Source organism: Ctenopharyngodon idella, chromosome 3 (genome assembly GCF_019924925.1).
Source record: "Ctenopharyngodon idella isolate HZGC_01 chromosome 3, HZGC01, whole genome shotgun sequence".
Lineage (NCBI taxonomy): Eukaryota > Metazoa > Chordata > Actinopteri > Cypriniformes > Xenocyprididae > Ctenopharyngodon > Ctenopharyngodon idella.
The window spans coordinates 51,874,611-51,888,506 of NC_067222.1; the positions used below are offsets into that span (position 1 = coordinate 51,874,611).

Here is a 13,896-nt window from a genome sequence, read left to right on the forward strand (position 1 = left end):
GTTTCTGCTGGGAATTTCACTGGATTCCAGTCAAAACCTGCTCAAAGGCCTCTTCACACGCACCAAAGATACCACAAAGAGCATCACAAAAACAACTGAACACATTAAACAAGTACAATACATGGATATCTCAGATGAAGCTTCAGTCAACCTATTCTACTGCTTACTTGAGCTCAAGGACCATTCATTATATGAAGAGATCCAGAGATACATCAGTTCAGATGCACATCCAGGAAGAGAACTCTCATCTTCAATGTGCACAGTGCTGACCTACATACTGCTGATGTCAGAGAAGGTGCTGGATGACTTCAACCCAAAGAGGTTCACCTCATCACACGCAGACTACAAGAGACTCGTTCCAGCTGTGAGATGCTGCAGAAAAGCCTTGTGAGTAATTTCACAGATCACTGGTTAATTAAAGGTTTTATTCTACATCGCTTAACAACTGAATGTCAAAATATTGTTGATATAATACTGAAATAGCATCTTGTTCTGATGATAACATCAGAAAATAATCTGGGTAAACATTCTATTTTGGCAGATTTGATGGCTGTGGTCTTGATGAAACATGCTGTGAAACTATATCTTTAGTTCTACAATCACCAAAGTCCCATCTGAGAGAGTTGGACCTGCGTAGCAATCAACTGAAGGATTCAGGAGTGAAGTTGCTTTCTGATGGGCTGAAGAGTTCTCACTGTCAACTGAATATACTGAGGTTTGGCATTCACATTCACTCATTTACTATGTTCAAATAAGTGGATGAATAGCTGTTTCATAACTATGACTAGCACATATTTTCCCCTGTCTATATTGTTGTATGAATGTATCAGTGGTGTTTTCTCCAAGTCAAGTCAAGTCAAGTCACCTTTATTTATATAGCGCTTTTTACAATGTAGATTGTGTCAAAGCAGCTTTACATTGATAACTGGTACATTGTTTGGCTGCACAGCAGCTCTTAAAGAATAGTGTCAATGCAGGCAGATCAAAGCACTGTTGAATATCAAATGTCAAGTCAAGTGTCCCCAACTAAGCAAGCCAGAGGCGACAGCGGCAAGGAACCCAAACTCCATCAGGTGACATCAGGTGGCAGACAAGTGGCAAATTGGTGTTAAAATGGAGAAAAAAAACCTTGGGAGAAACCAGGCTTAGTCGGGGTGCCAGTTCTCCTCTGGCCAACAGTGCTTTGTTACAATTCAGGTTGCTATCATAAGTCCAATAGGATCGCAACATTAAAAGTATTTATTTATTTATTTATGGGTCCAAGCACCCAAGGCAGATTTCGGTTTTCACAAAAAGAATTTGATCACACATACCAGTGTTATACATCGTTCTAAAGTGTTAAGTGTGTACTTTTTTTTTGTGTACACACCAAAAAAAAAAACGTTGTGCTTTTCGCAAAATAAAGTAAACGAACATGATGTGCGATCTGATGTCTCCCTCTCAGTGAAGTCAATTCTGAAATGCGTTTTAAAATGAACTGAAACTCAGCAAATACTTGCCACACAGACATGAGAGACATGTCTACATAACGCTTGGAATGTCTACTTTCAGTTTATATAATTCATTTGAAACCAAGGAGAGGTTCCTTCTTTTCCTTCTCACTTCATTATCTGTAATGAGCTGAGACCGCCACACCCCCCGCGCCGTTCACATGGTAAATAGTTTAGGTGAACTGTCTGCATTGCACGCGCCCCTCTGTCAATGCCACAAAACACCAGATTCATTGAATGTTCGTCGTGTATTGAGGATGGCGCGGTACTCCGGTAAAGAGGCCCTTCAGATGATTCTGGACAGCGAGGAAGAATTCACGTTTTCCTCGAAGGATGATTGAGATGACGAACGGTTTTACGAACAGTGAATTGACCCTGAGAAGGATAAAAGTACAAGGTAAGTTGTTTGGTGTTTATAATTCTTTTTCTGATAATATAAAACTAGTATGAATTTTCACACTATTGTGCCTATAGTGAATACAGATGTAAATGTTTGAAATGCACTAAATACGTGCGGTTTATATGGCCCATCAACAGATACTCGCGGCCTACGGCCAATAGATATTTGTCCGTCCTATGGCCTATCGCCTATGCGCCCACACCCACTACTTGCCCATCTGTTTACTTTAGACAATGTATACTAAGTGTTTTATTTGTTTAGGAATGTGTCTGCATGTGCAAAGACGTAATATTTTACAGATGTAATTGTAAACATCTTAATTCAAAACGCATATATACATGTATGGCATTACAGAAACTGTTGTCTTTGTTGTGCATGGTGATAATCTAAAACTCATGAGTTTTCAGACTATATTTTAGCTAGTTTTGGCTAGCTTTTGACAAAATTACCTTACAATGTCACTTACAAATGTTTGTGTACATATGCTCAAGTGTAAATGCTTGTAATGTGATACTCTCTAAACATATTCATAATGTATTTCACCCAGTTTTGGTTAGTTTATCATACATGTGGTCTACATCATAATACAAAAGTATATGTTCTTGTATGACATAACAATAACTGCTGTCTTTGTTATGCATGGTCATAGTGATAGTGTTATCAGCATGCTCATGGTTTTTTTTTTTCTTTTTTAACACAGATGTGACAATGAAAATTTCCAAACACCTGCTCCAAAGAGATCCCAAGAGATACAACAAACACATGGGGGTGTTGACCTGTCTGATCAGCTGATACAGTACTACACAACACAGCACAAAACCATTAAGTGGTACAGAAAGATTTTTCTGCACTTCTTGGACATTGCTTCCACCAACTCTTTCATTTTGCACAAAGAGCTATTGTCCGCATGATTGTCCGTATGATTACTGCAATCTTCAGTGTCACATGATCCTTCAGATATCATTCTAATATGCTGATTTGATACTCAGTTATTACCAGTGTTGGAAACAGTTATAATGGTATATCACTGACTGGAAGCAGGAATTTTTTTCTCCACTGCAAAGAAACACCAAACACCTTGGAATGCCAGCTAAGTGATGTTCACTTATATCTTTGAACTGTTACGAACCCCACTTTCAAAGTGCTCGCTAGGGAAGGGGGCAAGCAACATAAAAAGGACATGCGAGACAAAGAGAAACAATTTAGCTGTTTATTAATGCCGCAGTACTCACGTGTCACAGGCAGCTGTTTAGATGGTGAAGAATCAGCTCACTGACATGAAAACCATTAATAAAACAAACACACAGATCAACAAGACAAAGAGAAATACAACAAAACAAAAATAAAACAGCTTAACAGTGACAGCGGGCCATCAGGACGCACACAGAGCTCGTTGAACACAGCCGGTCGTCAGCGTCAGCTTAGACAGCACGAGCCCTCCTCAAGTGTGCGCCACGCTCACGTAGAGCTAAAGACAGTGGCAGTGGCGGCTTGGCGACTGGAGTTCTGATAGAGACAGCACGAGTTCGACACACTCAACAGCACGCACCCACGTCTACACTCTCCCGTCTTATATCCAACCCAGCGCGTTGTAAATGAAAGGGCCGCAGGTGCACAGGGGCGGAGCATACCCTCGGGAGAAGAGAAAGGACCAAATTAATACAAAGAGAAAAATACACCACACTAAATAATAATAATAAATACAAAGGCTTGGGCCGTAAGAGAACAGGATTTATTTCCAGGTAAAACTGTATATTCAAAATGTGCTCTCATTTATTCTAAATGTGTTTCATTTATATTGTTAACTATATTCTGAATAAACTACCAGGAAAAAAAACTACTTTGTACTTTGATTAATTTTCCCTCACATGGCCTTCCTACTTGAAAGAGCTCATTATGCAGGTCTTTGTCTTCTCAGGTGTGAATCACAGCATTATTCATGAAGATTCACGCCTCCACGCATACCGTCTTCCTTGACAAAAAGTGTCTTACAAAATTTAAATCATTATATTGTTTTATATGAACGAGTAGGCAGGATAATTTTTACATCATTTTGAAGCAAAAACTGTAGCCTACAACCTCCAATACCCAGAGGTCTTGTGAACACGTATTTATTATTGGTTTTGTGGCTGTATTTCAGTGACTTAAGTTTTTTGTTTTTTCAATAACCACGCATAAACATTATTTCCTCAAAAATGCAAACACGTACATCTATTTTTCTCACATATTATTATAGCTGAGTTTGTGCTGAATACAGCAAAATTACTTGTTGGCCAATAGTATCTTATAAGTAGCTGAAATAAGCACAAATGTCAGGGCATGTCAAAACATCTCAAGGGCCCAGAATCACTCAGACCCCTGGGGGTTAATGTTAAACAGAGTTATTAGGCACAATAAGCCACAGAAAATATCTCAATACATTACTTGCGCTGACTGACACACACACGAAGAGCGTGCACAGAAAGTCGCCTCTCTCAGCACCATGCAATCCCAAATTCAGTTCTCTATAGAGGCATATTGTGCTTGAACGGTTAGATAGGCCGTTCAGGCTCCCTCCGGTGGTGCGGGGGAGGAAGTGCGGGAGCCTCACTTGTGACAGATACACATAGTTATTTCAAAATGTCTGTATTGATGAATATTCATGTAAAAATAGTTATGTTTTAAGTGAACGTAAAGAGTCAAAATCAGAATCTAAGTCATAATCAAACAGGCGTGGGTCAAGTTAACAAAAATTATAACAAAATTTAAATCATAATCTCTCAAATAATCACTCATAATCTCTAATAATCACCATAAATCTGGATCAGGTGTGGAGGAGAACCAATCGCAGCCTCCAGCAAGTTATCACAAGAAACTGCCCACCTGTAACACAAACATGCACATACAGAGACAATATTCACAGGAGGACAGAATGGAATGAATAAACAAATGATTTAGGCTCATAACACCAAACAAACAGCCATACAAGGGCATGACCTGACCAAGAACACAGGAAACACTGGGGTTTAAATACACAAGGGCTAACAGACTAAAACAAACCTGGAAACAATCAGGGAACTAATCAACAAGAAAAACTACAAAAGGACTACAAACAAAACTATCCCCGCTATCACCATTTAAATAAGCACACGTGCACACCAGGTAAGTTTAATTAAAACATCTTTATTTAATTATCTGTATAGCTGTGAAGTGTCTTGCGTGTGGTGTCTTCCTGGTTAATCTGCCATGGGCACAGCAAGTAAAAAGGGTTAAAATGTTGGTGGCAATTCATAAATCCTAAAATCATAGCTGACTCTTGTTGTCCACCGGCTGGACTGTTTTAAGTGTTTATGTGTGGGGAGGGGGAAATGGTGGAAAATGTATTTTTTTATTCATTAACTATGTAGGCCTTTAATATATAAGTGCAGCTCTCTCTCACAATGGGGGTGAGGTGAGGAAGTTGAGGTTGCTAAATTGAAGTGCAACGGTGGTCTGTGAAAAACCTTTTAGTAGAAGGTAATTCAGCCAAGCTGATTGTAGAAGGATCATATTATTTCTAAGGATTATATTACTCCCTGTCCTTGCCTCATTTTATTAGGACAGATTCATTGTTTTGATAACCGCTGTGACCATATCATTGTGTCAGTGAGTTGAACTGCATCATTTGCATTCATTTATGATTTGCAGCAGTGTTGAGCATGAATGCACAGAAGTTATACTTATAAGTTATACACTTAACCCTCAGGAGTGACCCTGAGACATTGGAGATGTTTTGACATGTGTGCTTATGTCAGATCCTCATAAAATTTTAATGGCTAAAGTCTCATTATGCTGTATTCAGAACCAACATGCAGTTAAGATTAGAAACCCTCCCTGATAAACACATTGATATCACTGTTTGTTTTGTTCTCTACATAGGCTATTTGGGTGTAATCTCACTGGTCAGTTCTGTGAAAGTTTGTCTTCAATTCTACAATCTTCAAACTCTGTTCTGAGAGAACTGGACCTAAGTAACAATGACCTGCAGGATTATGGAGTGAAGCTTCTTTCTGATGGACTGAAGAGTCCAAACTGTCAGCTGCAGATACTGAGGTATTTAAGAACATATAAGAGATCATTTACAGTCAGCCAGTCATAGTGTTTGTAGATGATCTGTCTGTTGATGTGTGTATTCTGCTTTCTTTCAGCCTTACTCACTGTAATCTCACTGTTCAGTCTTGTGAGAGTTTTTCATCAGTTTTACAATCCTCAAACTGTGGCCTGAGAGAGCTGAACCTGAGTAACAATGACCTGCAGGATTCTGGAGTGAAGCTTCTTTCTGATGGACTGAAGAGCTGTCAGTTGGAGATACTGAGGTTTGAGTTCAAATATTTTCATTGTTTTGGTAACACTTTACAATAAGGTACATTAGTTAACTACATTAGTTAAAGGTGCAATATGTAATATTTTTGCAGTAAAATATACAAAAACCACTAGGCCAGTGTTATATAATTTGTTCACTTGAGCATTTACAATATCCCAAATGTTTCCAACTATAATGTAAATCGTAAGAAAATTGCAATTTTAATCAAGGCTACGGGACGTGTGAGGAGTCTCCTATCAATGGTGTCATACCCGCGTTACCCTCGGTTTCCAGTTTTATTTTGTAGAAACCATGGAAACACCAAAGCAGAGATATAAAGTACTTGAGTAAATGTAATTAGTTACTGTACTTAAGTATCTTTTTGGCTACTTTGTAATTGTACTGAGTATCAAAGAGATTGGAAACTTTTACTCTCTACTTGATTACATCTTTGAGCAAATAAATGTACTTTTTACTCCACTACATTTGTGATGAGTAATGCAATTACAAATTACATTTTTCATGGCAGCTAACTTTTTCTGCAGCAGTTTGTTTCTGATATAAAGAAGCAATATCGCCTTCTAAGGGCACTGAAGGTACTATATCTTGTGCGTTTTGCCTTTACTTACCCAAAACTTGTCAACAAGGCTACTTTACGTGAATGTGAGTGCATTAGCAGGTAGTTGCTGATTGCAGATGTTTTATTTTTTTAGATGAGGAAATGACTGCAGCTGGTAATGAGGCTCAAACTAGCACATACAGTAGACTGACTATTTAATTTTACTTAACATTGTTTTATTTATCCACTATATTGACAAGAACTTTTTGAAGTATATTGGTTTACTTATGGCCTTTCTGTGCACTTGAGCTCAACTGAGACTTGAGAGTTTGTAGACGTTTAAAAGGTTGTGTCAACCTTGATTTATGGCAACATTGAGGTGTTCAGTTTTATTTTGATTTTAGAAAATAAACTTGATTTCTCATCTTACAAATCAATTGTTTCTTATTTTCACTGGCATGTCTCTCAGGTGTTGAGGACTAGTGCATCTTTGAGCCTACATTCAGCATGAGTAAAATACTTAAGCACTGTTAAAATCAGATACTTTAAGACTTTGTAGGGGAATTTTACAGTTAAAGACCCAAAATACTGGATATGTTGAATAAAGACCCGGAGTCAAATTTTTAAAAAAAATAAATAAATTGAAGAAAATTTTACTGAAGAATAGTTTGCAGTTTCATCAGCAGAAGCCAGCTTCAAGTCTCACAAGGAGTTCGTAGGCTGCTCTGCGTACATTCACATTTCCATAACAATTACACTCTAACAGAGTCAACTAACTACGTCATTACTTCAGGTTGAATGATTCTGATTGGCTAAGAAAAACAGACATTTGGTAATCTTCCACACATGGACAGATAGTCAGAAGCATATCTCCCTTTGTCACGATGTTGACGAGGGGACCCTGGATTTAGGGACCGGATGTCCTTTTGGGGTCATGACATGGCGTCTGCTGGTCTCAAGCAGAGTGCCAGTTGTCCATCAGTACAAAGGACCTGCACAGAACACTTAGCGCACGTACACAGATACACATGATTCACAGCTTCTTCAAGGTTGAAGTTGATCTGAGCTCTGCTCTGAGCAGGAAACTTTCCCAAAACATACTGATAACATGTTCTTGTCTCTCAGTGAGAGGTACAGACAATATTCAAAATTATTTTCTAGTGTTTGAAAAGGAAAAGAAATGCTTTAACATACGTTGCAGAAGTCATTCAAATAATTTAACAGAAAGATAAATGTTGATTAATAACTTAAAAGATATATATTGAAGCGGCAGTGGATTCCAGAATCCACCCCTTCAACTTTTACTCAAGTCGTATTGGAATTGGTTACTTGTAACTTGTAGTGAAGTCATTTTCAATGTAAGGTATCAGTACTTTTACTCAAGTATGGTTTTCAGTTACTCTTTACACCTCTGCACCAAAGACGCTTTTTATATATTACACATTTTAATAGACAAGGGAACAACTGTTGTGATATATTTATAGACAGAAAACTAATTATTGTTATATAGCTCAACACATTTAGTCTTATTTTTTCATTCTAATTTTCTTGATTTTTTGCCAGTACCATGCTTTACCATGCCACAGAGAAAAACACTATTTTGTCAAGTAGATAACATAGCATAATCAGATGCAGCTTTATTTTTAGTAACAGTAATAAAGAATTTTCTCCATCATACAATACGTTTTAAAATTAATTGCATGCCATCCAGCATTTAATATGATATACTAAAATCGATCTAGCTTACTGCAGTGGGTAACAAGTGTCTCAGAGCAGCCGCCGAGCGAACGCACAGAGTAATGTTATAACATTTTCAACACACTCAAATGTATCAAATATGATAAACAGAGCTGCGTTACCTCAAGCAGTGCCAGCAACTGTGACATAATAAAAGTTCCTCTGCTCGTGAGGAGTGTGTTGCGCAATCGCTCCAGCGGCCTCCTTCAGCTCCCACAACACTCAGTCCTGCTCTGCTTCATACTACAGTAAAGTTAATAATCGCATCCATGAACATGATTTCTTCCTGAGTCCTATCCCAATTCTTTTGCACCGTCCGTTGAGGTGAAGGCCACATGTCCCAAGATTCCGCTCTCAAACTTGGTGTCATCAAGCTACGCCTTTGTTTTGAATAGACCTCTAGCAGACACAATTCTTACATACTGCACCTTTAACATGAACTAATAATGAACTGCACTTATACTGCATTTATTAATCTTTAATAATGTATTAGTAAATGTTGAAAGTAACATTAACAAAATCTTGTTAACATTAGTTAATGCATTGTGAACTAATATGAACAAATAATCAACTGTATTTTCATTAACTAACATTAGTTAATACAGTAACATGAGCAATACTCTTGGTTAGTTTGTTAGTTAATACATTAAATAACGTTTAACTAATGAACTTTATTGTAAAGTGTTACCATTGTTTTTTTGTTTTTTTTTCAATATGTTAATTACCAAAAATCACACTGCTTAATTTATTCTGTAGGGAAGTACCTTGATATCTTTAATATTGACTGAGGAAGACCATATCAAAGATTTGCTGAATTTCGGGCTCAGAAAATCATGTTTCTGAGAAATTCCAATGTAAAAACAAGCTTATTTTTAAAATTACAAATGAAAGGATTACAACACTTTAACCTCACGCACGAGCAGATCCTTTTCCTCTCTGGTGAAGTGTTCAGTCTTTCCGGTTACAAATTCCGCCATGCAAATAGAATCCGCCATGGTGCAAGCATAACTGGCTTTTAAACCTTAAATGCATGAATGTTTTGCCAATCATTCTTAGATATTTGGGTCTTTAGCGACCCGGATCTATATCGAACACACATGGATCTCTACCTGTCACTTGACATTAGTGTCCCTTGATATTAGTGTAACAATTTCAGAATAATAAAATAAAGCATATTTTGTTACCTTTTGGAGCTTGGAAAGGTTTAGTTTGAGTAGATGTTTTATGCCATCATCACTGTCCTCGTCAGATCTCATTTCCCAGTACATTCAGCAAATGATCATTTTGAGAATATGTTTGAGATTGCGAATATGAGCCCATTCGTGATCTCAAAATTATTTTCAAAACTATCATTTTCAACATCTTCAAAATCAATATTTTGATTGCTGATAGCTTAACCATATCCATCGTCAAGTGACAGTGACACTCATATTTGATTGCGTTCAGTACTTGTTCTGCAGTAAATCGCTGAACCACTTCAAGTTTTGCCTATTCTTTTGTTTCTGTCTGAATGAAATGTCACTTCATCATTGTGTATCAGACATTGCCACCTTGTGGAATAACGATGAATTGCACATATTCCATCATCAAAGTTTCAAATATGCAGAATGCGATGCAAAGATGCAGAAAAAAATATACCTACACTGCTACACACCTCAGGTCATTAGCGACTATACAATTTTTTACAAAAAATGAATGGGAAACAGGCATTCTTTTATAATTTTATGATTTTTTTTCTTGTTATATTGTTTATAATGAATTGATTGAGGAATACTAAAAAGGTTAATGTCTAACTTTAAAAAAAAATGAATGAGGAGGAGGGTAGTGAATGACGTCCCTGGTCAATAAAGAACCTAGGTATGCATTTACATTTACATTTATTCATTTAACAGACGATTTTATCCAAAGCGACTTACAAGTGAGGAATACAACAAGCGAGTCGTCAATGACGAGGCAAATAGACACAAGAAGTGCTCACAATACAAGTTTTAGGCAGTTGCTTAGAATATCAAAAGCTACAATAGAGAGGGAAAGGATAGGTATAGGACTTTTTTTTTTTTTTTTAAGGATGATGTTAGGTGCTCACGAAAGAGATGAGTTTTCAGCTGTCTTTTGAATATTGCCAGGGATTCTGCATTCTGGATGAAGGCAGGAAGATCATTCTACCAGCAAGGAACAGTGAATGAGAATGTTCTGGAGAGTGATTTCATGCCTCTCTGTGATGGTACCACCTTTAATTAGCGTAGGCTTCTGGTAGGAGTGTAGACTCCTAAGAGTGAGTGGAAGGGTTAAAGTGGGAGATGAGACTCTGATTGGAATATTGAATATTACGCCCAAAAACACAACCATGACTCATTAAGAGACACGGTACAACTGTTTTGGACCATGCACCTGGTCATTAAGCTAGCAAAAGTGGATTCGGACAGGCCCAAAGTGCACCTGCGCCCTTAGCTAATGCACTTAGATCATTAAAATAGGGCCCTTGATCTTCATTATTCTTTTATCATTATTCTTTTGTTTGTATTCAGCCATTATTAGCCTTTATTCTTGCATTACATTTCATGCCCATCTACACCACCTTGATCCCACTATACATTAATCCACCTATTAACTGAAGTCTTTCTAGAAAACAAAAAAATAATATTATTTGGGACCTTATGTGAATTCTTTTAACAAATTATATTATGGAATAGAATAGCTCCTGGCGCGACAGTTTCATTAGAGCTACAATTAACATCAAGCTACATTACACAATTTAAAAGATTAATATTACACTTTTACTCAATTCACTTTAAACTACCATTGAGTGTTTGTATTAACTTCATGATCTAATGTGGATTTTAGTCATATAATGATGTTGTAATGTTATGTTGGCCTTTTATATGCAGCTAATTGCTACACCTGCTTAGCATTTATAATGTAAACATACATTACTGATATGAAAATACCCCAAATCGCATGAAAATCACACAAAAACCGTATTCTATCATAGTCGTGTGTTTATTAGCTTCTTGTTTCATGTATAGAAATGTTTCTTTGGGTTTGTTCTTCATGAAGATAATATAAATAGAAATTTTATTCTGTATGACGAAAATATTTTGCAAACATGTGAGAATAAATCAATATTTCTCCAAATATGTGCACTTTTGGACTATGAGCCCTAACGGATGCTGTTCAGTAAAGCTACATGAACAAAATAAACCGGAGCAGATGTGACTGAATTCATGTAAGTGTTGATATTCTATTCAAAATATTAAAAATTACAAATCGATCATTTTGCACTCCTGGCATAAATTAAGAAATTAACCCTCTGGGGTCTGAGGATTTTTGGGGCCCTGGAGAAGTTTTGACATGCCCTGACATTTGTGCTTTTTTCAGTTGTTTATTAACATATTAATGACAAAAGTGTCATTACACTGTTCATTACACGAACTTGGCTACCATAATATGTGAGCAACATGTATGTACATGTTTGTATTTTTGAAGGAATAACGTTTATGCGTGGTTATTGATAAAACAAAAAACTTAAAGGTGCCCTAGAATTGAAAATTGAATTTACCTCGGCATAGTTCAATAATTAGAGTTCTGTACATGGAAATGACATACAGTGAGTCTCAAACACCATTGTTTCCTCCTTCTTATGTAAATTTGATTCGTGCAAAAGACCTCTGAAAAACAGGTGAATCTCAACATAACACCGACTGTGATGCAACAGTCGGGATCATTAATATGTACGCCCCCAACTTTTGCATATGCCAGCCCATGTTCAAGGCATTAGACAAGCCAGTATTAACGTCTGGAGCTGCACAGCTGAGTCTACAGACTTTATGCAGGTAAGCAAGCAAGGACAATAGCAAAAAATGGTAGATGGAGCAATAATAACTGACATGATCCATGATATCATGATATTTTTAGTGATATTTGTAAATTGTCTTTCTAAATGTTTCATTAGCATGTTGCTAATGTACTGTTAAATGTGGTTAAAGTTACCATTGTTTCTTACTGTACGGAGACCAGAGCCATGTCCTTATTTTCATTATTAAACACTTGAAGTCTGTATAATTTATAAACAAAACTTCATTCTTTATAAATCTCTCCAACAGTGTGTAATGTTAGCTTTAACTCTGTTAGCCACAGCATAGCAATCAAACTCATTCAGAATCAAATGTAATCTCATATGCTGCATGACGAACGCTTTGTAAAGATCCATTTTGAGGGTTATATTAGCTGTGTGAACTTTGCAATGTATCAGAGTTGCGAGCTTGGGGGCGGGGATCACAAGCATTTAAAGGGGACACGCGCTGAATCGGCACATTTTTAATTATGCCCCAAAATAGGCAGTTAAAAAATTGAATAAAAAAAATCTATGGGGTATTTTGAGCTGAAACTTCAGACACATTCAGGGGACACCTTAGACTTATATTACATCTTGTGAAAAATGGTTCTAGGGCACCTTTAAGTCACTGAAATAAGGCCACAAAACTACTATTATATATGTGTTCTCAAGACTTCTGGGTATTGGAGGTTGTAGACTAGAGTTTTTGCTTCAAAATTAGGTTAAAATTATCCTGCCTACTCGTTCATATAAAACAATATATTGATTTAGATATTATAAGACACTTTTTGTCCAGAAACAGTATGCGTGGAGGCGTGAATCTTCATGATGATATAATGTTTTTAAAAGAAGTCTCAAGTCTCTAACCAAATAATGGTTTTCTATTTTAATATACTTTAAAATATAATGTATTTCTGTGATGCAAAACATCTGAACATTCCTACCTCTATAGCATTTCATATAGGCTACTATATTTGTTATATTATATAGCCTAAATGTTAATGTGCAGTTGACAAACTATACATCATTAAAAAGATCTAAGAATCAAGCTTCACATTTTGACCTCTGTTTTACTCTTAAAATCTTATATTGACCGTAATTTCTTAATATGTTTAAAAGCATGCACATTTGGAGAAATACTGATGGATTCTCATATGTTTGTCAATTTTCTATACAGAGGAGTAATATTTATTCAATATTTATTGTCATCACTATGAGCGCTGGATACTGTGTTTTCAATTCATACTTGCAGCCGGAGGGCGCTCTGTACACCTTTAGTCCACAAATGCCTCAGTGAAGAACAGGCATACCATGTGACATTCCAGGAACTAACAGAGGCTTCCAGAGATCGCTATAATCATGGCTATAACATGCAGATAAACACTTTTGAAGATAATAAATACACGATTGCGACTATGTATAGCCTCAGAATTTGCGTCTGAATAGCGCTTGCTCCATGGGCGTGGCCGAATTAGTGGATGATGAGCTGAATCACGGGCGTCTGACATGGCTCTCTTTTCATACAGATTACATAAACAGAAAATTTTTGTTTTC

General features: G+C 36.8%; 1 protein-coding gene across 11 annotated transcripts in view; it reads left to right on the forward strand.

Annotated features, from left to right (window-relative positions):
- The window catches only part of LOC127508736 (stonustoxin subunit alpha-like), a 553,058-nt gene that overhangs the window by 525,792 nt on the left and 13,370 nt on the right, over positions 1-13,896 (forward strand). The window contains exons 1-4 of one of the 11 annotated variants that reach the window (XM_051887050.1): positions 58-387; positions 542-715; positions 5,788-5,961; positions 6,057-6,224. The exons of 8 other annotated variants lie outside the window; for them this stretch is intronic. In XM_051887050.1, coding sequence (XP_051743010.1) covers positions 122-387; positions 542-715; positions 5,788-5,961; positions 6,057-6,224 — 782 coding nt within the window. In that variant the 5' untranslated portion in view covers positions 58-121. Of the gene's footprint in view, positions 1-57; positions 388-541; positions 716-5,787; positions 5,962-6,056; positions 6,225-11,895; positions 12,341-13,896 lie in introns of those variants that run through there. 2 more of the 11 variants (XM_051887051.1, XM_051887054.1) reach the window with 2 other exon arrangements.